This window comes from Anguilla anguilla, chromosome 12, assembly GCF_013347855.1.
Source record: "Anguilla anguilla isolate fAngAng1 chromosome 12, fAngAng1.pri, whole genome shotgun sequence".
Classification (NCBI taxonomy): Eukaryota; Metazoa; Chordata; class Actinopteri; order Anguilliformes; family Anguillidae; genus Anguilla; species Anguilla anguilla.
In genome coordinates this window covers 31,574,444-31,598,096 of record NC_049212.1, presented here as the reverse complement: position 1 = coordinate 31,598,096, position 23,653 = coordinate 31,574,444, and the positions used below count along the sequence as shown (strand labels likewise).

The following is a 23,653-nucleotide window of genomic DNA, read 5'->3' as shown; positions in this document are numbered from 1 at the left end:
CCTTTTTTACCAAAGGGAAAGCTGCAAAAAAAAAAATTGGAGGCCACTGATTGGTCCTCTCACAGTGAGTTGTGCTTGCGTTGTTCCCTGTTGGACTGAGGCGGGGCATTAGAATATAAAGTTCACGTCCGCGTTTTTGCCAACATTACCAACATATTGTGGAAGCACGAGTAAAACACTGTGGGAAACTTTAGAGGTGAAATACTGTCTGACTCAGGGGTAATGAGATTTTGCGATACTGTAGTCATCTCAGTGGGTTTTTCTTCACTTATTTACCCTCATTAAAGAGCCCTGCACTAAAAGACCTTGCCACTACTGGGAGAATGGGTACAGGTTCACCCTTACCAATAATTTTTACATTTGAAATCTATTTACTTTTATATTTATTTTAAGAAATGCATTTGTATCATATTTAAGAAAATGAAATGAAATGAAAATGAATAATTATTATTATTATAATGGAATATGGTACACTATAATTTCCATATATTTTATATGGATTACCATCTATTTTCCAAACTCTTTTAGGTCATGAAAAGGCACTCATAAGGCACCCATTCAGAATAAGCAATGATTCAAATTTTATGCGTATTTATTTTTGTTATGAGGCCAGGTTTCTTTGTTAAAATGCTCTTTGTTTCCTTAATCTCAGAACTGTTCTTTGTGTGAATGCACACAAAAACCCTTTCCCTTCCTTCTTTGCTGGTTCAGATTCCGTGTTCATGCAGTAGCCAATATGTGCATCCTTCTTCAGTTCACGTGATATTAGATATGCCTAACTGAACCTAAAGAACAACAAATAAACATTTAAAAAATGAGTTATAACATTTGGATAGGTGATATTATAACCATTTGGTTTTAAAACACCGTTATTAATAATAAATTCAAAATACATATCAGCAAATTATAAGAAATAAAAAAACAACAAAATGTTACTGAAAAACAATTTCCTACATATTTGTAAAGTAATGCGTTAAAAAAATAGTGAGGAAAAAATTACATGTCATTACGCGTCATTCTTGTAGACCGCCCTCTGACGTCATGGAGACAAACCCCTTTTCCTGTTCGCAAAGTAACATATGCTGGTGTATCTGCTAGAGACTGGAGCACTAACCATACAGACACTGTACGCCGGGGCAGCTGCTTTCGAAAGTTACGGCTTTAGACAGATTGTATCTAAGCTCATCTAGATAACTTAAATTTACGTGTTTTGAATCTACTTTATTTACTGAAATCACCATGGCAGAAAAAATAGCTATTGAGGACGAATTGAAGGCTTCCAACGGCGCCGCGCATCTTGACGAACAAAATTCGGCAATGGCAAACGGGCTCACCGACCATAAAAAGAACAGTGCCCCGGAGCCACTCTCTCAAAAATTGAAAAGAATCGCAATGGCCAATTTACTGGTAATTTTGACTGTGGCCGGAGTAATAATTGGCGTATTTATCGGACTTGGGGTGCGTAACGCAGAACTTAGTAAGGTACAGATTATATATTTCGGCTTCCCCGGCGAGCTGCTTATACGCCTGCTTAAAATGATCATCATTCCTTTGGTTGTATGCAGTCTTGTTTCCGGAGCGGCCAGCATTGATCCAAAAGCCCTGGGAAAGTTGGGCGGTTGGGCGATGCTCTTCTTTTTAGTGACAACTTTAATCGCATCAGCCATCGGGGTGATAATGGCGTTCATCATTAAACCAGGTGTCCTGTCCACTTCAAAGCCCTTTGTCGCGGGAGCCAGCGATGGGGTCCCACAGGCCAAAGAAGTGATTGACTCCTTTTTGGACTTAGTAAGGTAAGGAACCCCCAAAATGCTCTTTTAAATCAAGTTATAACGGACTGATTATCTTAGTAGGCATGCATCCACAATTGGCATCTGGCAACCCCGAATTGCCACACGTGGACGTGGCGGTTAGATGTGAGACCTAAGATGCAGCAAAAGGTTGCTTTAATAGTAGCCTGCTTCTTTACTTAAGGAGAGTAGCCTACATTCTCGTCAAATAAACGACCCTGGTGGTCATTCTAGTTACCTCTCATTGACTACAGAAGGTTAGATTTATTTTATTATAATGAAATAAATATAGTTTTATGTTATCTACTGACACAGCAGTTTAACGTGTAATTTATAAACAGTCCTTAACACTTCAGCTCGTTAGGAAAACTGATTTAAAACATTTGTGATTTATTTTATGATAACATGTGCGCTGTCGATTCTATTAGATGACAAGGACAATCGAATTGCGATGGGACCGACACAGTGAATTGAAATGCATCTTTATGTCAAAGTTTCCGTTCTCTCCCTGGGCCACATTCATTAAGAGTATTAGACTGTTTTACACACAGCTTTACACACTTATTTCACAGGATTGGTTACAGTATATTACAGTCTATCGTGGAGGTGGCTATATTCTTAAGCCACGTTTTGTTACCATAGCTTGTTGTGACCACGTGTGCCCGTCCCGGCCAACGCACGCTCTGTGTCATTGTAACTGACACGCACATACCGAGCATTGTGCTTCTGCAAGCTCGTTCGCAGTTGCATCAGCTGCCAGTTAGAGGCGGGCAGCTTTCAAGTAATCTTTGGACCTGATAAATTCATTCGCATGCACTGCCTTTCCTTGTTTCAGTGAAACCTTTTAATTTTAGCCTGTTAACTTTATTCGTTACAAACGGTTTTGTGCATTTAATCACGTAGCATCGAGAAGGCAACATTTAAATATCAAATAAAAAAATAACATAACAGCTGACTCCCGAATTGCATTACTGTGGCCGGACATTTTACAGGGAAAACACAGAAACTGGCCAGCTTGCCAATGTCATTTATTTCACGAAAACAGATTTGGTAACAAAAGATAATTTTGTTATTTAACATAGTTGTAGTAACTATATTATTATTATTATTATTATTAAGGATATTTTGAGATAGGCTACTTGCAAAGCAAGAATGCGCTTTAACTCTGAAGAAGCTTGCACAGTTCGCAAATATCTAAAATATCCGCTGAACACAAAACTGGATCCAATTGAAAACACACTAAAAATGAATTTAAATAAATATACAAATATCTTAGAAAGCTATAACTACCTTTTGATGTGCAAACATACGAATTTACTTGGTGGATTTGTCTTAGTCTGCATGACAATTTCCTAGTAATTTCTATACCAAATCTTACATAAGTACTTCGGTAATTTTGCAGGTTATCGTGTTGTGATCACGAATGTTTATTTTTCATATTTTGTTGAAAAAAAATTATTCGTTGAGCGGATTGTTAGCCTACAAAGTTTTTTTTATTTTAATTTTTGCTCTTGTCTGTTCTATTCTTGCCCTCTAGTAGGCTGGTCTTAGGAGTTACGCACATTCTTGAGGAAGTCTTGCGAGATGAAATACTACACCCGTGTACCCACAGTACAGTCTGTCTTCAGTTTGTTTTTAATATCCTCCCAACACGATTTGCATAGGTTAAGGCGGGAAAATTCCACGTGTCTGAATTTCCACTTCTCTCGGAAATTTGTGACAAAACCCGTTTTAGAGAACGAGGAACATATCACAAGGGGGCCACCCTTAAATACCCAGGAAAAGTCACATTATCTCCGTGACTTTAGTTGGGCTGACTCACGCCACCTCTGTTTTCTCTAGCAAGTTTTACTAAAATTGCATCATGTTTTTCTCTGTCTCTTAGATTGAATACCTAAGAAGGACAATTGTCTAAGCATGATTAGCTGTAGAGGAATCTTGAACATGAAAAAAAAAATAAAATAAATTATAAGCCTTTTATAAGCACCAGCTTTCTGATCTCTTAATTGTCTGGCATATCTTATGCAATTACTTCCTTTTAGAAGGCCATGGTTCAAATGGTTTTATTGCCGGGAATAAAACGTGTGCGTTTGGTTGTGCAATTCCACCACAAAGTCAAACACACCAGCATGCAATACGTTTAAGGTGTGTTTTCGTAAATATTGACATACCAGGTTTGTTTTGCTCCTTAGAACACATACCGCTGACCTATTGGTGTGACTGACGCAGCTTCTTGCAGGCTGGCAGTGGCAGTTGGCAAGCCTTAACGAAAGCGTTTCTCAGACCCCGCAAGCAAAATCCTCAGTGTACAGTCAACTCTTACAGAGTCTGTGCTACCGTAAGGGACCATTTTTTACTCCGTTCAAGTTAAAAGCACTGTGTCAGTGTTGATTTTACACTGAACATTTTGCGATGTGTGTACAGGGTAAACTCACTGACATATGGAGGCCCCTGTATGGTATAGCAGGTGATTTCACATCGGCAAGCACTGAAGGCTGCTGTATAAGCTGATTATGACATCACAATGGAGCTCAGGTTTGATTATTTCTGACCAGAAGGAAGAGGAGGCTGAGGCGTGGTCCTCCTGGGTAATTATCTCAGGCGATGCGCATTTAGCCAGGTGCGCTAGCGCTATGTTTGGTGCAGTAAGGGCTTCTGAGGTCTTGCCTGGATTTTTGCACAAAGCTGTTGGGGGCTCTACTTGTTTTACAGGTTAGGGACCTCAGTCTTCCTGGTGGCAAAATCTCAAACTGATGATTGAGGGAACAGCCGCTGTGTTTGCTCCTTTCGTGACTGTCCGCTCCTCATAAAGTTGCTTTTCGTGGTTCTTTGTTGTCTCCCTATGATTTTGCAGTAATGTCATCCTCTCCAGCGTAGTTAGTCTGATGTTATTTAGGGAGCCAAACCACAATCACACACAAAAAAAGACACAGAACACTCCTGGGGGTTAGCGCAGCCACACAGGATGGGCAGTGGGCTCACAGCCAGTTTGCTTTTCTCTCATGGAAAAGCTGGCTCTGTGATTTGTTTATTTATGTTCTCCCACATTATCAGTCGCTCTGGACGATAAATGGAAGTTGTCCGATAAATGAGCACAAGCCTAGTTTACACTTTGTTGCGCAACGCGTTTGAAGTGCCGTACTTTCAACTGAAAACAGAGTCGCGCAGCGCTTCCTCAATGTCGCACGCCTGTAGGTTCCTGCGCCAGACACAGTCTTACTTTGCCTGTCGCCGCGATCGGACAGTATACACGTGTAAATAAACGGTCAGGAGTTTGGTGTCTCGTTACCATAGAGACAACAGAACCCTCCCGGCAAGCCGTGCAAATGCCAAACATCACGACTTCCTTTTCGTCTGACACAAAGCCCGAATGGGGCTTCTTTGTTATTCACAGGCATCATGCCTTTACGTCCACGTCAATGGGTGGGTCTTTGGTTTCCCTTTTACGTTTTTGAGGGAAGGGAGGGGCCAGGAAGAGCTGCAGGGTATGAACATCCGCATTCTCGATGAAGGCAGACTTGGTGGCTAAACTCATGTGCGTGAGCTCATTAGCGTGATTCGAACGCAGAACGGGTGGCCTTTGAGTGCTGTATGATCCTCAAGTGTGTCTCTTTAAGTCGGCACGCCCCGTTCAAACAAACCCCTTGGCAAAGACAGGAAGATTAAATGCCTGTATAATTATACTTAATTTATTTTTCAGACGCATTTCGTTGCAGGCCATATTGCGAACAACGTATATAAAATAAAATTACAGAGAGAAGAGCTGGGGAGGAGGAGAGAGCAAGAGAGAGAGAGAGAGAGAGAGAGAGAGAGAGACAGTGACTGATTGTGGAAGGATCTGAGGATTAAGGTAGTTCCTTGTTATTCAGAGCAGTGAAACCAATTGCCAGCCACAGAATGCCTGCTGTGTAGGCCACAGCATGGAGGCATCCTCTCTCTTCACTGTTCCCAGTTTGGGCTCGCATTGCAGTATCACATTACAGGGAGTGATCACTGGAGTCAGGTATTTTTAATGCCAGTCATTTTTGAAGAACGTGCCTGTCCCTAACCGCAGTGAGCAGGAGGACATTGTAAAAATATAAAAGTAAGAACAACAACAAAAAAAAACTTATTGATTTTATGTGTACTGGACAGACCCATTCCCAAACCGTCATTATACAGTCAGGAGTGCACAGGCTTGTCACCCCAGATACCAGTAGAAACAGCGCTGTCAGGTCGGCCAATATGAATTTGTTTCAGGTCTTCGCTTTTGGACCAATGTCGTGAAGACATATTAATGTTTGTGATTGATGGACGGACAGGTCAGACTGAGGCTCTGTTTCCGTTCTCTCCCTGGGCCACATTCATTAAACCTCCTCGGAGAGTCAGAGCGCTGATCTAAAATCAGTTGAGCCTTTTAGCCTGTGATGGTTTTGTTATTTTTTTTTTTTTTTTAAATAAAGTTTTGGACGTGGATAGGGGCAAGCCTGATCCCAGACCAGCTCTCCCACTCCGAGACGCTTCAGGATTACGGGCCTCAGCGTGAGGCTTTCCCCCTGACTGGCTCTGATATATGGGCTAGCTCGTTAGCCGCGCGGCGCGTGTTGGGCGAGGTCTCCCCCCTGACTGGCTCTGATATATGGGCTAGCTCGTTAGCCGCGCGGCGCGTGTTGGGCGAGGTCTCCCCCCTGACTGGCTCTGATCTATGGGCTAGCTCGTTAGCCGCGCGGCGCGTGCCTCCCTTTCTGCTCATTAAAAGCCCCCCTCTCTGCTGGCGCCTGGCTCTTATAATGGGCCCATTCAAAACATTGTTCAGGGGCCTGGGCCCTGGCTTGGGCCCAAAGTACGGGCGCGTGTAATGAGATTTACGCACACACACACACAACACACACACGCAGGCACACAGGCACATGCATACACACACAGAGACACGCACACACACACACACACACAAATGCACATACATACACGCACGCACGCTCACACAGACATGCACATACTAGTAAACAAACGTGCATGTATTTGTAATGGGGGGGGAAAAAAACTGGAAAATGATATTATTTTACACTAATACTAATTCTTATTTAGCAACTAGTAATTTTATTTCCCAGAAAGATAGTTGTCTGAATTATTGGCACTCCTGTTTTCATTACCTTAAGCGCACCTCTTCTATAGTATGAGTCTTCGTCACGGCATAAGTTGATCGACTTTGTTTTTGACGAATGCTTGCGCCGCCCTGCTGTAGAATTCCAAGCCACGGGTGGATTCTTTACTTTGTTTTGGTGCATTAAGGAACAAGCTGTTCTGGCTGAGAACGGTAGGCAAGCCCGATCTTGTTGATCTTTATTTTTGTGTTTTCACCTTTTTGGCCACGTGCTGTATGGATGTGTGTATTTATATATACACACGCACATGCACGCACACACGCACACACACACACCCACACACACGCACACACACACACCCACACACACAGCCACACACACACACACACACACCCACACACACACACATGCCCACACCCACACATACCCACACCCACCCACACACACACACTGCGGTGTCATGTTGCTCTTTTTTGGAGGGTTTTTCCCTCTTGAGCTCCCAGCGTGCCCAAACCCAGCCAGCTGAGCATTCTGAGAATGTTAGAAAAACTGAAGAGGTCCCGGAACAGGATCCGTTACCTAGCCGACCACCGGTCCGCTCCCAAGGGCAAATCTGTTGCGTGTGTGGCTATATCTGCCCAGTCATTTTACAGTAAGTTCCTTATCTCGATAGGACATACTGGAATAACCCAACTGTGTGCTCAGTGTTGAAAGCCCTGTTTCACCATGACTCTGCCCTTCCAGTACAGCTAAGGTCTTCTGTTTATTTTACCCATGTCCCGCCCCCTGCACACTAGAGAAAGATCAAGGGTTGTTGGGTTAAAATCCAATGACAGTCTTCAAACTGTACCCTTTAGGTAGTCAAATACACATACTCTGTATCCCCTACATTCAGGCCCTGCCCACTCTCTGTTCAGTGCTAACAGGCTACACCCCTATGTCTCAGGGTCACTTTGGCTGAGACACCCCTAGGGACTGCGGGGGGGGGGGGGGGGGGGGGGGTAACGGAGCCCGACACACGTCCCAGCATCCCGGATACGGGGTGACCTTCAGTCCAGGGCGTTTGTGTTTGGCGGTGCGGGATAAGCAAACACGCGCGGTGCAGATTAGGGCTGGGCGCGTTTGCTCGGGCTGATAGCCGCAGCATCTCCCCACATCCTCACGCGCACAGCTCTGCCCTGCGTACGGTGCTAACGTGTTTAACGTTGGTTTAGCGGCTGTTATCTGCCTGTCAGTTTTCTCTGCTCGCTGCGCGTTCTCCTCTCGCGGTTTAGTCAGCTGTGCTGGCTGTTTCCGGTGTGTGTGCGAGCACGTTTGTATTTGGGTCGGAGGAGATGAACTGAACGCATACACAAGCACTCAAATGGATGAATGTGGCCTGGTCAGTTTGGCACGTTAAGCCCCCATTACTCCAAAACCGGTCAGACCGGGCTGGCGGTGGGAGGTGGGGGGGCGGAGCCAACGTGTCTCCACGGGAAAGTCTGAGCATTTGGGCTTTATTAAAAGGCAAAAAGCCATTTTGGGTTCATAGAGGACGGATTTGGGGCAAATAAGCCCGCTAACAAAGTAAGTGGCGGGATTGGGAGACTGAGCTATGGGGTCTAAGGGCTCGAGGGACGTTTAATCTGGCTAAACTGTCCCAGCTGTTTACGCATGAGAGACCTTGTGACTTCAGCTCCTCGTGAGCGAGTGTGACTGACGATATAAAGGAGGTGGGGGGGGGGGGTGGTGGTTTGTGCCGTAAGCCAGTGTGGCACAGTCCTTGTAAGTCAGAGGCTGCGGGTTTAAATCAAACATACGCCACTGCTGTTGCGTTCCTGAGCAATACACTTAACCTGAACTTCTTTCCATGAAATATCCAGCTCTATAAATGGATAGTGTGTAGAGCCGTGGGAGTCTCTTCGGTTAAGGTTGTCCACTGAGCAGTTCAATGTAGCAATGCAAGAAGAGGCAAATCCAAATTTGAATGAGTACCCCCCTAAGCACTGCTCCAGGGTCAGCACTATTCATGCATGCAGAATGGTTGTGCTTAGGGATATAACTGAGCATGCTGGTCCTGAATCAGCCGTAGGTGAAGGAAACACAACGAGTAGTGCATAAATCACCCTCCGCATGGAAGTGTTCACCAAAGTTCCCAACATCTTCATTTCCTTTTTCAGGAACATTTTCCCCTCCAACTTGGTGGCCTCTGCATTCCAGTCGGTGAGTCACTCAAACTTTTCCTGAGAATATCAGGTCTTAATGGTTTTGACTGAAGCGCACAATCAACATAATTCCAGCATTTCTCAGCTGTGTTGTGTGGGAAGTCTGAATTTCAGCTAAACTAAATTTTAAAAACCGAAGAGAGGAATAGGATTTCACAGTCGTATTTGTGGTATTTCAGAGATTCAGATAATCTCTGATGACATGCAGATAATAATGCAGATCATGAATGTGGAACAGAGTGTAGCACAGTGGGTAAGGAACTGGGCTTGTAACCGAAAGGTTGATTCCTGGGTAGGACACTGCCGTTGTACCCTTGAGCAAGGTACCGAAATTGCTTCAGTATATATCCAGCTGTATAAATGGATACAATGTAAAAAAAATGCTATGTGTAAGTCGCTCTGGATAAGAGCGTCTGCTAAATGCCTGTAATGTAATGTAATGAATGTTTATGTTGAACAGAATATTGTTCATTCAGAGTAATAGGGCATTCATCTTATATATAAGAACTTCAGGTTCTTCTGGTTCTTATCAGGACGAAAGGAACACATTAATATTTGGAATGGAAACCTTGGGAAAGCGTTTGGTTGGACGTGCTGAGGACAAACCCTCGCAGTTGATCCCTGCATTATTGCCACTGGGCGTCCAACAGGATGCTTTGCCTGGGTTTAATTCCAGCTTGGGCAGTCTGGGGACTTGATGAAGAGGCGATAAAAAGGAGGCAATTGGGCCTGAAGGTGAACGACTCCTGTTTTCTCTTACAGTACTCCACCAGCTATGAATTTGTGAAGGTGGAGAAGAATGTGACAGGCGAGGCGGGCAATGAGACGATATCCTCTGTGATGAAGGTAAGGGCGGAGCCTCCCGTCTTCCCCTGTGTCTCTCTGCGTAGATGATAGAATGTGCCAGAATGTGAGCAAATGGATTCGGTCAATTCAGGAAAAAATTAATTGAAATTCAGTTCACTAATTGAAAAAAACGTTGCGGTCACTTTTTCATTTCATGAATTGAACATTAGTTTTCAAATGGAATTGACCCCAGTCCTGGCCTTTGGCCAGTGCCTGTGTGACTGAGTGTATGTTGCAGCACTGGAAGCAGCCGGTGTAGATATAGTGCGACTAGAGCGGTGCTACTCACATGTAAGCCAGAGCTGTGCTGCTGTATCAGACAGGGTCAAAGTGACATCTTCAAATTAATTTTGAAATCAATTTTATAAAAATCACAACAAATGGAAATTGGTTTCAAATTCAATTTGTATTTGAACTCCATCCCAAACGGAAATGAAGTCTCGGCTGGTGTGGTAATGACGTAGCTGTGGTCAGCGGAGGAGAGGGGGTGTTATTTGCAGTCACACCGACCTGCTTGTGCTCCCTGCAGGTTCCTTTCGGAAAGGACGTGGACGGGATGAACATCCTGGGCCTGGTGGTGTTCGCCATCGTGTTCGGCGTGGCCTTGAGGAAGCTGGGCGAGGAGGGCGAGATTCTCATCAAGTTCTTCAACTCCTTCAACGAGGCCACCATGGTGCTGGTCTCCTGGATCATGTGGTGAGTGGTTTGTTTTGCGGCTGGATGACAATAACCATCTTATGCACATCTCTTATGTGATAAAGGCCAAACTGGTCATGTAGACTTTGGGGCCTCTGTTTACCCCCAACCCCCACCTTAATAAATAAGCATCAGCATGTCACATTTAATGTTCTACTCTGCCTTAAAAAAGTGTTGGCTAGTTTTGGTGTGAATGTGTGTGTGGGGTTTTGAATATGGATTTGTATGTGTGCATGGGCATATGTGCATGTATGTGGTGTGCTTAAGCATAGGTGTGTGCATATCTTCTTATGGATTTGTGTAAATGTATGTATTTGTGCATGTGTGCACGTGTGTGTGTGTGTGTGTGTGTGTGTGTGCGTTTGTGCGTCTGGATTCAGAGAGAGACAGCCTATTCTTGAACTCGTGCTCCTCGGTCCCGCTCACTGATTGCCCCGCCCCTCTCCCGGCCGCAGGTACGCCCCTCTGGGTATCATGTTCCTGGTGGCGGCTAAGATCGTGGAGATGGAGAACGTGGCCACGCTGTTCGCCGGCCTGGGGAAGTACATCGCCTGCTGCGTGATCGGCCACTTGGTGCACGGCCTGCTGGTCCTGCCCTTCATCTACTTCATCATCACACGCAAGAACCCCTACACCTTCCTCCTGGGCCTGGTCACTGCCCTGGCCACCGCCTTCGGGACTTCCTCCAGGTAGGGCACTCTGCGCTCGCTTCCGTCCCAAATCCTGTCCCAGCTCTCCTCCACCTCTCCCTTCTCTTCTCTTGTTCTGCCTCTTTCACGTGTCGCCTGCTTCCCCCAGTTCCTTCCTAAAACAGCCCCCCACACCCCGGTCTGCTCATCTTGCCATGGCTCCTCCCCCTTCCCCACCCCTCGCACAGTCTCCTCCCCCTTGTCTTCGCTCCCCCTGAACGGAGCATTCTTTCATAAAGCACCCCTCCCTCACACCTGTCCACTCGTCTTAGCATGGCCCCCTCCCCTCGTCCCCGCCCCCTGTGCAGTCTCCTCCCCATTGCCCCTCCTCGCGACGCATCTCCTCCCCCTCGCCTCTTCTTGTCCCCGCCCTTCCTCATGGCGCGTCTCACTCCTTCTCACCTCCTCATTTCCCCGCCCCTCCTCACGGCGTCTCCTCCCCCCCCCCTCCCCCCCGCAGCTCGGCCACGCTGCCCCTGATGATGAAGTGCGTGGAGGAGAAGAACGGCGTGTCCAAGCACATCAGCCGCTTCATCCTGCCCATCGGCGCCACCGTCAACATGGACGGCGCCGCGCTCTTCCAGTGTGTGGCCGCCGTCTTCATCGCCCAGCTCAACAGCTATTCGCTCAACTTCATCCAGGTCATCACCATCCTGTGAGTCGCCGGCAGAAACCGCCGCTCGTGGCGTAGGGCGCTCGCGGCCCCGGTCCTGGGGAGCAGCGGCGTCCGCTGCTGCTCAGCTGCTACTCAGCGCCCACTCTTAACCAGTTTCAGCAGCTGGTCGTGCAGTTGACTCTCCTCTCCTGGGCTCTGGAGTCTGACTGCGTTGCTGATTTTAAACAGCGGTTGCTGGCCAAAAGCACGGCCAGCCGACCCCGTGGCTGTCCAGGACCGGGATCGCAGGCCACTGGTGTAATGCCGTGGGTACAGCTTGTCATGAGCTTGTGTTTACTCTCTCGTGGAATGCACGTGACTCTGGACGACCACACGCTGGTCTCCATGACAGTGCCGACACGCTCTCTGTTAAGGCCCCAGGCTGGAAGTTTTACGACTGATTCCTTTTGAATATGTTTATAAAATATGCATATGAACACGTATTTGCGTGAAACTTTGCCTCGGATTTGCTAAAAGCCCTAAATGCCATATTACCTCTAACCTATGCCTCCAGCATGAAATGTATTTGCCTCTGTATTAAATCTTATTCATGTGACGTGATTATAGCTCTAAAGGGATTTGCAGCATGCTGAACACAAGTCACTTTAAAATATACTTCTGTATGTTGAGAGGTGGTTGTGAAGCATGTGATCTGAGTACTGACTGCTGACAATGTCCCGCCCCTTTCCGTGGCAGAGTGACAGCTACAGCGTCCAGTGTGGGAGCGGCAGGGATCCCTGCAGGGGGCGTGCTCACTCTGGCCATCATCCTGGAGGCGGTGGGTCTGCCCACCAACGACATCTCCCTCATCCTTGCTGTGGATTGGCTCGTGTGAGTAAAAGGGGAGCGGTTTGGGGAGGGGTGGGGTGGGGTTGAGTGGCTGGGGCAATAGTTTTTGTTGGTGGAGGAGTTGGTCAGGGCTCTCTAATTTTAGTGATGGTTTGAACTCCAAGCAAGCACCCTCAGGCATGTTCCTATTGAACTTGTGACCGGCGACTTTGTGATATTGTGTGCATATGCATGTGTGCGTGTATGTGTGTGTGTGTGTGCGTGTGTACATGCGGGTGTGTGTGTGTGTCTGCGATACCCCTGTATCTGACTCCACCCTGTTTCTCTACCTCTCTCCCTGCAGCGATCGCACCTGCACAGTCATCAACGTGGAGGGCGACGCCTTCGGGGCGGGGCTGCTGCAGTACTTTGTTGACCGCACCGCCAAGAGCGAGGAGGGGGCGGAGCTGAGCGAGGTCAGGCTGGAGGAGCCCCCCCAGGAGGGCTCGCCTCTCATGGCCAAGAGCAGGGAAGATCTGGAGGACGGGGCTCCGCTGGCTGCGGCTCGGCCCAGCGAGAAGGAGTCAGTCATGTAGGAGGAAAGGCGCTATATAATCACTGCCCCCCCCCCCCCCCCCCCCCCCCCCGCCACTTCGTCTCTTCTCTGTTTGTAAGGACATACTGATATTGGGGAGAGGGACTCCCCCTCTCCTGACTTTTTCCAACCAAAATCGCAATGGAGCCTGAGATGGGGGGGCAAGAGAGGGGGGGTGGGGGTGGGGGTGGGGGTGGGGTGGGGTGGGGTGGGGGGGGGGGGAGGAGGAGGGCAAGGAATGTGTACTGTTCTATTTTTTTAACTGTCAATATTTATTAGTCGCCAGTAATGTGGTATGGAATCTCTCACCTCTACCGCAAGGTACCTTTCTTCCTTTTAAAGAGCTGGACCCTGTCTTAGTCATTCTCTATCCCGGTCTCGGACTTTAAATCTCGCCTGAGAGGCAAGGTCTGGCACCTTGTACATACGTCTCTGCAGCTTTTAAAGGAACACTTATCTTACTTCACTACAGCAAACGTTCTTCCATCATCATCATATGGGTTACTCCTACACCTTCGAAAAGAGTCCAGAGCAATCTCCATAGGGTTGATGTGTTTCAACCTAGATTTTTTGGGGTAGCTGCTAATTGAATTGTATCCTGACATAGCTATACACTGCTGAGGCAGTACGTGGCATTGTTGAATTAGGTTTTCCTCACAACTGCGATTGCCCTGGACTCTTTGGAGGTGTAGCACTTCAGCTGCTGGTGATTAACTGACATTCAACTGGTCTGTGACGCAGAAGAATAGCACAAGTTGGAGACGGCCAACTGGCCCGGTGGCCTAATCACCTTCTCGAGGACACTATTTGCAGAAATCGTTCCCAGCGTTTGGAAAAGCCTCCACTCTCACAAATCCTCACGTGTCTCCCGCATGCACTCAGTATGCCACCTGTCCCCTTGTACAGCAAGGAAAAACTACATCTACGTGGCTGGGGGGGCCCTGGCAACGTGTGTTGTTGTGACATCAGCCCGTGGGTTTGGTTGCCATAGGTATACCTGTCAAGATGCAGCTGTTAAGTGGTGTGTATATTAGTGTCTGTGACATTTTTATATTGGCTTTTAAAGGTGGTTCTGGCGCCCGTTCTTCTTCCGGCTGACGCTCAATATGCCCGCAACGTTGCCGAGATGTTGCAGCAGCGTTGCAGCAATGTTCTGCGTCAGTTGGGCAGCACTACTGAGCTATGACTTGCGACTTGAGAATAAGCGAGATCTCGGAGTGAAATGGGCGGGCCACTATGGAGGGGACGAGCAAGCTCATTGGACGAGATACCGACCAATCAGATGACCGACACAGAGATGACCCGATGACCTTTAGGCAGAAGTCCATATGTACCTCTGCGGGTTCCATTCTAGGATTTCTGGCTGAAAGCCATATATAGGGGATTAGCATACTATTTATTTTATTACATTATTTACTGTCAGTGGTCTTACCAATGTTAGCCTAGATCACACAGGCAAGACCAGACCTTCAGGCCATCGTTTCAACAAAAATGAACTCAATATAAGTGTCATAATTTGTGGCAAGGATGGAAGTTTTGAATCAGAGCCAATCAGACTCTGCTATGAAAAAACAGCCACGTTCCCATGTGAATTCAGATTTATGCTGTATTATGTCAGTGTCTATCTTTGGGCTACTTGGCCAATGCGAACATGCCTGGCGTGTGTGAAAACGAACGCACGCTGACTGTATGAAAATGCTTGAAGGAGAGTTCGGAGGAGAAGCACATTAAGATGGAGGCAGATGTTTGCTATTTGCACAAGTCATACTCATGCCTGGGCATGCATTGAAGGGCCTGAACTATCCCCTAGTGCAAATGATTAATTTACTCTTTAATGATCTAATTATAATAGACCTTGCTCAAATCACATTATCGCTTTACCTGATGGTCTTGGTGGCTGTTTGATGATTGTTTTAGGCTACCTTAGGTCATGGCAGTCTTCTATTGGAAAAGTAGCTAATGAAGCTGCCATGCCACGCCCAGCCCTTAAACTAGAGGGCAGCAACCATTCCATTGTGGGGAGGAAGTGACCCTCGTCACCTGACCTGGGACATGGCCTCTCATGACCTTATGTCACATTTCAGGGGTAACGTGTACTGCCCATTCCAGTCACGTTCCCATTAATTACTTGCAGAGTGGAATATCTGAAATTTACCCACAGGTGTGCATACCCTCGACACAATGGAATCTTCAGCACATCAGTTGTCTGTCCCTAAAAGGATAGAATTTTTTAAATGTTTTAAAAGTCCTATTTTTTTTTCATTAGGCTCCTTTCAAATTCAGCTGTGTGTGGTTTTGTTGTGCTTACTTGTCTCTTGTTAGCTTTTTTTTTTATATTGGCCTGTGTATTTGTCTAATGCTGTGCTCAGATAACCTTCTGTTTGTTCTGGCTGACCGTGCTGTGCGTATGTGTGTGTGTGTGTCTGTATATGCGTGTGTGCCACACGACGTTGGGGTGTGCTGTGTCTGTTCTGTCAGCGCATTATTGTCCATTCCCTCTTTAAAGACACGGCCCCGTTTTTACACTTGAACACGGAGGGGATCTCACGTTTCAGAAGGAGCTCTGCCAGCGGTCCTGGCATTCCCTGCAGTCTACATGGCGGAGGAGCACGGTTAATCTTGTATCGTATCTGTTACTCTGCATCTGTGTGTGCGCGTGCGTGCGTGTGTGCACGTCTGTGTACGTGTGTGCGCGCAAGTGTCCACTCGTACATTTTCTCTTTATGGTTTGAAGCCCAGCGGAGTCAAAATCATGATCATTTCACGTCCATGCTTTCCAAGGCTCGGGTTCCTTGGTTGAGGGCAGCGGATGGTGTCTCGCACAGGCTAGCAGCAATTCTGTTTACGAAAGATTCAGAAGTTTCACTGGAGCAAGCGCTGCCTTCCTGCCGAACACTGTTCTGTTCTCATAGGAGACTGTCATGAATTCTGTTAAGGAAAGTGAATGGCGGTGTGCAAGTGAACATTTCAGCAATGTGCGTTGAGCCTGTTATTCCTGTTTCTTTGACGACGCGTCTGTAAACCTGCGCTGTTGCTTCCCTTGAGGGAGTGCTGTTGTCATGACAACACGAGAACGTCACAACCAGGGCCAAAGAGGACACACGGACTGAACAGCCTCCAAACGCGCACTCTTTACTGGCTGTAGAATAAAAATCTTTTTATTATTTATGCACTTCCTCTCATGTTCTTTTATGACTCAATAATTTTCTTCATAGTTTCCTACTTAAGGGACAAATTACACAAATACCCAGAAAGATTTAGCAAGCGCTTATAATCAAAGGGGTCTTACGTTTATTTTCAAACTTAAGTTATTACCTGGAAATGCTTTTTGCTCTACCAGATTAAACACCAGTAATTACTACTGCATCCTTCGATTAAGTGCACAGCACGAGATTCACAGCTCAGAGACGCATGGCTTACCCTGTGTAACCTTGCAATCGTCCTATCCAAGCCAAAATATTAAGGAAGAAACACAAATCTGATTAATAATTAATGCCAGGCATCGCCTAGCCCTTCAGGACTGATTTCTTAGTCAAGGCCAATGAAAGACCTCAGGGTTGGAATTTGACCATTTCCAATAAACTGACCGATGAAATCACCTACATTCCTTAAAACTGCACCGCAAAAAAAAAAAACTGAATTTAAGCACACTAGTGGGATTGAGCAAGGCCAGTTTACCAGTGTACATTGGTCTCCATCTCCTACTGAGACATGAGCAGGAAGAACAAAGTTAAAAAGGGTCCTTTGTATAAGTATGTTTCCTGTACAGAGCAGTTCAGTTCATTATGTTACCAGATGAAATTTCAAAAGGCTAGTATCCCAGCCTCTTGGATGGGTGAATACAAACACAATAGGTCACCAGCACCAAGAGTAAGCACAGACACATCGACTTCCTCTGAAATTGGTCACGTCATGTGACAATCTCAGATTAATAAATCATAAGGACAATATGAGGAAATAAAGGAGAAGAAATACACACAACGCTGGCCTGGCATTAAATATGCAAAAATGAGATAAGGACCGTATGCGGAAATTCATGCATTCAGACACTTAGATTCTCAGATTTTGTGCAATCTATCATCTTGCATCCACACTCCAGGACAGTAGGTGGCGGTAATGTACCTGTGAGTTCCGTCAAAAGTTTCCAATCAACACCACAGAAGAAGACGCGGGACAGGCCGATACCAGAAACACGTCTTCTTTTTGATCTGTTTTTTTTAAATGGAGAAAACACTGAAAAAGACGGTAACATATTGGCTTTTTGTTTGGCACGGGGTATTTTCCAGAACTTTCTACAAGTCTGTCTTTTATGGGGAATTTAATTCTCAGCAATATAACTGTGTAATGTTTTATGTGATGGGAATACAGTCAAAATGTTCATACTAAAGGAGGGATTGTGGGACCAACTGTAGTGTTGTTTATGGTCCGTTTTGCACTAAGGGTAATTGGTTTTATTGGAATTTACTGCGCTGAGAATTTACTTAAGTTTGAGGTTTCGCTGAGCCAGGATTTCGCATTTTTTAAAGTCTACTGCCACCTAATGGTCGTGTTGTTGAATTACAAGGAGTCACACTGCAACTTGATGCCGTGTCCACCCCGAAGTCATAGAAAAAAACGGTCTTGAAGGCTTGAGACTTGCAAGGTCTTAACCTGAGAATATTTGATCAGGAGAACAGGCCGATCATTCGATGTACTCATCAGTTTGCCAGCCGATTTTATAGGTCATTCAATGCTCAGTGCTGATCAAGGCCAGGTCTTGAACACCCAAAGGCTTTCTGCTTCCCCTACGCAACCTAGCAAGCCATTCCTTTCATCCCCAGTCTATCTGTGCTGCAAGAAAGCATTCTTTCAACAGTGGCACATTTACTCCTCCTTTACATACAACCCCTTAAATCTGCTGAGAGCTCAACCTGAAATATCTTTAGAAAGCTGAATTAACAGGGTGAAAAAATGCTAAGCATCAATCAAATCCCCCCTTTTCTCCCGTTAAGGAACCCAAAGATAATATGGATTCAGTCTTCCTTTGTCAATATTAAATGTGACACCATTTTGTTGTCCTTCTTTATAGTTCATATAATGGAAAGAATAATTTTTTTGTTGTTATGCACTTAATGGAGATGAACTGACCGCTCTCCTCTCTTGATTGGCTGGCTGTGTCTAGTGGTGTTTCCACAAAACGGTGTATGCAGGGTAATGGTAAATGGACTGCATTTATATGGCGCTTTTATCCAAAGCGCTTTACAATTGATGCCTCTCATTCGCCAGAGCAGTTAGGGATTAGGTGTCTTGCTCAAGGACACTTCGACACGCCCAGGGCGGGGTTTGAACCGGCAACCCTCCGACTACCAGACAATCGGTCTTACCTCCGGAGCCATGTCGCCCTGTGGAGTGGTGAGTGGGTTTCATTTCCCTGTACGATTCAGAGATGATCACCTCACCAGTGGGAGTGGGAGTGGGAGTGGACGAATGCACCATTAGAGCACAACTCCAGGTCAGAGTACATGTGTTTAAACTTGCACATAATTGACTCGCACACACGCTGAATTCATGTTGAAAGGGACAGGAAACACCAGGCATATAGTGGCACGTCTTATGTTTTATTTTGATTGTAGTTTTCTTTAAAAAAATGTTTTATCTTCCTTTTACATAATGATAGAATGCAAGTCTTCATGGACATGCTACCACAACATGAAGGAAAGACAGAAGTGCCCTGGGTTTCTTCATTTCTCTTTTCACTCTTTGAAAAGATGGAAGCAGTGTCCAACAGTACCTCATGCCTTTCTTTAGTGCCATTGGTTCACTGTAAAATTGACACTTTATTCCATACCGTATAGTATCACAGGTTTGTGCAACATATAAAAAATAATAAAGTGAAACTGTGCAGCACACACAAACACACACTGTCTACACTGTTTCTCAGTAGTAACACAAGTTTCATGTTTCACATTGACAAAGTGAGCTAGCTAGACCTGTCTATTAGTGTATACACCTTTTTAATTAGTTCAAGTGTACGGACAAACCACACACAAACAGGAAGACAAGACAGGCTAGTCAAGCATAGGTCTACTCTGGACTCATCTTTAACATCTGAAGTCCTTCAACCTTGCCTAGAAATTATGGTGATCGTCCATTTTTTTCCCCAAAAATTTTGGTGACTTTAACTTGTCAGACTTTGAGTGTGTATGAATGAGAAGATGAACACTGATTGTGTCAAAGACAAGAATAAATGTTGCTAGAATTCAGGCCAAAGTCCCTACCTCCATTCTGTAATGAAATGTCTATTTTGGACAATCCCATTCATTAATAGACTTGTCCTGAACTGAAATGAGCTCACCTGTTTATGATTCTCTACTGTTAGCCGAAGCTATCCTGACTCTCGTGTAAAGCTAGAAGCACTGCATTGCAACAGTTAATCGGAATGGTAGTGTACTTCACTTGTTCATACAATAAGATACGTGGGCTCGGTGCAGCAGTGACAGCTCAGCTGCAATGGGAGCAGGTCTGTGAAGGTGGAGGGACACTTTGTGGAAGCGGGGGCTCTGCGATGTTTCTGACGCACGTCTACCCTGTCTTCTTTCTGCGGCTTGCGGGAAGAACATATTACTCAGTCTTCTGCCCCCCCTCAGGGCCTTCCTTTAAATAAAAATCTGTGGAGCAGAGAAGCTCTTGACACGTAAATCCAATAAATAACATCAGTTTTTTTTCTCATCTTTTAAGTGGTTCAGTTCAGTTTTACAAGGCAGTCGTATCAGTCGGTGTAATGAGGCTTTCTAACACTCCAGTGTATCGACTCTAGCTTGGTTAAGCCGTTCCCCTGCTCCACCCATGACCACGCCCACCTCTGCCCCGCTCACAGCCGGCTTCTGTCCAGCCTCTTTTTGGCAGGGTTGGGGTACTGCGGGTTCTCGACCACGCCCTCGCCAAACTTGAGCTCCAGGAAGGCTCGGTGGTTGTTGGGGGCGTAGGCAGTGATGCCGGCGAAGGGCATGGGCACCAGCGGCAGCAGGAAGTGCTCGGGGAACTCCACGTCCTGCTTGTGCTCGGTCCAGGTGTCCTTGGTCATGACGCCGCTGCGCGGGTAGAACGGCCACAGGTCCACGTGCAGGTGGTTGGCCTCGCTGTACTGCACCCGGTAGAAGTCGCCCTCCACCGCCCGCTCCCACACGTAGCCGTTGGCGTCCACCAGCGACCCGGCGTCCAGGTTCTTCAGGTAGTCGCAGTTGGGCACGTCCTCCAGGTAGATGCCCAGGTCCACGTCGTAGTCCCAGGGGATGATGTCCTGGTGGCGGGCCGCGCCCAGCAGGGTGCCCCCCTCCAGCCAGTAGCGCACGCCCGAGCTCTCCAGGATGCTGATGACGTACTTGGCGGTCTCGCGCAGGGCGCGGAGGCAGCAGGGCGGGGTCCAGCGGTCCAGGTAGAGGTACTCGGGGGTGTCGTCGCGCACCGTCCCGAAGCAGCGGGGCGTCTCCTTGCCGCAGCCGAACCACTGCTCCTTGCCGTCGGGGTGCAGGAGGCGCTTGATGCCGAAGTCGCGCATGAGGCGGGCGGTGGCCTCCCGCAGCCGGGAGTCCGCCTTCCACTGGTTGTGGGCGGAGCTGAAGAGGGGGCGGCGGCTGGCGGAGAAGGACGGCCCCTCCAGGAGCTTGACCTTCCAGCCGCGGAGGGACGTCTGGACGAAGAGGGAGGCCAGCAGGGGGCGCGCCAGGGGGGTGGAGAGGTTGAAGAGGTCCTCGGTGCGGACGAGCACCACGGCGTCCCCCCGCAGGGCGCTGCACACGCTCCCGCTGCTCCCCGAGGCGGCCTGCGCGTAGGTGGCGGTCCACTCCCGCAGGCTGACCCGCAGGTGGAGGCACTGGACGGCCGAGCGGGCCAGCACCGGCGCCGCCACCAGCCGCACGGGCCCGCCGCCCTCGCCCTCCAGCTCCCGGACCAGCCGCTCCAGCTGCCGGCCCTGGTCCAGCTCCACGCCGTCCGGCACCAGCAGCACGAACTCCGTCTGCACGTGGAACTCGGGCCGGTGGGCCTGCGGGGGCTGCTCGGGGCTGGGCGCCAGCACCAGGAGCCGCGCCCCCTCGGGCAGCGCCAGCGGCGGGTAGGGCGGGGCGTCGGCCACCGCCAGGAAGGGCAGGTCGGGCCGCTGGCGCAGGAAGGAGCGGGCCACCTCGTCCACGTAGTTCTCGAAGTCCTCAAAGTCCCGCACCAGCACCGTCACCCGGGGGCTCCGCCCACTTCCGATACCGGCCCCGCCCCCGGGCCCTCCCGCCCCCACGCCCCCGCCCGCCAGCCCCACGGCGCCCCCTAGCCCCGACACGGGGAGGGCCGCCTTTTTCAGGGAGCCCTTCCCCGGGTCCCGCCTCTTCTCCATCATCTGCTGCTGGGCGCGGGACACGTAGTACAGGATGAGCAGGTTGAGCGCGATGGCCCCCGTCAGGAGGCCCTGGCAGAAACTCACCCGCATGGCGTCCCGTGCGTACGCCCCTCCGCCGTACGCGGGGCTGATGTCGGCTCGAGGGTACCTCTCAGGCTGGGGGCCACAGCTTACCCCAGCTTGCGCGGGGCACTCTTCACCAGTAGTTAGTTTGAGCGCTGAGGAGAGCGCCAGACAGACGGACGCAGGGCCGGAAACTCTTGGCCGAGGTTTCCAACGGCGCCGTGCAAACAGCAGGTGGCGCTCTCAGTGAGAAAGCGCGGCTCCGCACCTCTCTCCGAGTCCTCGCGTGACGTTCCGAAACCCTCTGCCGTTCCCGGGACACCGCATCGCTAAAGGAACGCCACGTCAGGGGCGCCGCTTCTGCTCCTGGCCCCGAGGCTGTTTGGGCCCCGAAGTGCTGGGCACCTGTTCCATCGGGCAATGGGGTGGGCACCCTGCAGGTCACTGGACTCCCCGGCTCAGGACCCCATCAGCATGCACTGATGAAGTCACAGAGGCCGGAGCGGCTGGGTGGAAGAGAAGGTAAGAAGGTAAAGTGAAAAAAGGCAGGTTGTCTTGTCAACAACAGTCTGTGTCACTCTTAAAACCTGAGTGTATTTTGGACCGGGACATGTAAGCACTACAAAAGGTTAAAGTGCCTCCCCCCCCCCCCCCCACACACACACATACACCTCAATTCCAGTGCTAATGGGGCTATGGGAGACAGTCAGTAAGACTTTAGAGACTGTAGCATGAGGTTTACAAGTTAAATTAAAATCCCAGATCTGATATGCCAAGTTGCAGTAGCCTACTTCTGAACAGTCTTGTGAAGCTCACAAGCTAAAAACAGTCTAAAGCCAATGTAAATGCATGCAAAAGAAACATTAAATGCGTCACAGCAAATCAACGAGTAGCTTGCATGCATGCCAAGAAAGCAACTGTCATATGTGTCTGTTAAGCACTCTGTACCACAACTCTGTACAGATAATATTTATGTTTATGACATCTCATATTATTCATACAAGTAATAAACATACACTGGGCAGTCTCTAAACTTTGGTTTTCAATGGGTTTACTCTGTTTATCCCTTTCCCTTAAAAAATCATTACATTTTGCACAAGATATATACTGTTCAAATTACATGTCAAAGTGTTTTTGGTGCGTCCCTGTCATTTCTGGCAACTCATACATGTTTCGCCTTTCTAACAGTAAAATTAGACCGGTACTTCTCTCTAGGGGTTTCGTCATACTTGTTCCTGGTTATGGTTATACACTTTGTTGTACGTCGCTCTGGATAAGAGCGTCTGCCAAATGCCTGTAATGTAATGTAATGTAATGTAAAATATCGGAAATGGGCCTACGTTGTCAATTGAAAGCAGGTATTTTTAAAGCAACATATTCAACAGAAATCTTACGTTTCCGACAGATGCATTTGCATCTGTATACCTGCAATTTGAACATACAGGAACCCATGCATTGTGGGTTTTAAACATTAACCAGACCACGTTTTGATCCTTGCAAGCTGACGAGAAAGCTAATAGTGCTGTTTGCATGCAGACATCCCGATGGCTCGCTTGCTAGCCAGATAGCAATATCATGCTATAACAAGACCGTTAACTACAAAAGGGGAGCTACCAAAAAATTAACAGGGGCACCTGTTATCATCATAGAGGCAGAAGACATACATAAAACACCATACGTTGACGCAGCAGTCAGGAAAACGTGCTCTTTCCTCTCAAATATCCTCTCGGTTTCTTTCTATTTTTGTCCAAAGGCGCAGTCCGCAATTTTTTATCCCAGTCTGGCCGCTTCGGAAATGAACACAGGAAACGCGTGAGATCACAATGTGGCAGGAAGCTACCGCCCTGGTTACAGCTGGTAACACATCCCTACATTCGCTGTAGTATCTTTGCTTT

The 23,653-nt window shown here is 47.8% G+C and overlaps 2 protein-coding genes across 4 annotated transcripts; one reads left to right on the top strand and one right to left on the bottom strand.

Moving 5' to 3' along the window:
- The first annotated feature begins 1,069 nt into the window (after nt 1–1,069).
- slc1a5 (solute carrier family 1 member 5) lies at nt 1,070–13,499 on the top strand. Its single transcript, XM_035386294.1, has 8 exons — nt 1,070–1,793; nt 9,034–9,076; nt 9,841–9,924; nt 10,454–10,620; nt 11,076–11,309; nt 11,770–11,964; nt 12,661–12,795; nt 13,097–13,499. Exons 1-8 carry the CDS (start codon nt 1,240–1,242, stop codon nt 13,326–13,328), a joined length of 1,644 nt encoding a protein of 547 aa, XP_035242185.1. The 5' UTR covers nt 1,070–1,239; the 3' UTR covers nt 13,329–13,499.
- A 5,404-nt stretch (nt 13,500–18,903) lies between these two features.
- On the bottom strand, nt 18,904–23,578 carry fkrp (fukutin related protein). Of its 3 annotated transcripts, none has more exons than XM_035385212.1 (2): nt 23,423–23,578; nt 18,904–22,264 (listed from the first exon to the last, which is right to left on the bottom strand). In XM_035385212.1, the coding sequence occupies exon 2, from the start codon at nt 21,783–21,785 to the stop codon at nt 20,178–20,180; it is 1,608 nt and encodes a 535-aa protein (XP_035241103.1). In that variant the 5' UTR covers nt 21,786–22,264; nt 23,423–23,578; the 3' UTR covers nt 18,904–20,177. The 3 variants fall into 3 exon arrangements, with proteins under 3 accessions (XP_035241103.1, XP_035241105.1, XP_035241104.1); XM_035385214.1 differs by having other exon boundaries at nt 23,437–23,573; XM_035385213.1 differs by having other exon boundaries at nt 23,393–23,561.
- Nucleotides 23,579–23,653: the final 75 nt, after the last annotated feature.

Bases quoted from the DNA above. Each gene is read 5' to 3' on its own strand.
- slc1a5 (XM_035386294.1), top strand. From the start codon at position 1,240: ATGGCAGAAAAAATAGCTATTGAGGACGAATTGAAGGCTTCCAACGGC. The intron at 9,925-10,453 runs GTAAGGGCGGAG...TGCTCCCTGCAG, and splicing joins CGATATCCTCTGTGATGAAG to GTTCCTTTCGGAAAGGACGT. The intron at 10,621-11,075 runs GTGAGTGGTTTG...TCCCGGCCGCAG, and splicing joins CTGGTCTCCTGGATCATGTG to GTACGCCCCTCTGGGTATCA.
- fkrp (XM_035385212.1), bottom strand. From the start codon at position 21,785: ATGCGGGTGAGTTTCTGCCAGGGCCTCCTGACGGGGGCCATCGCGCTC.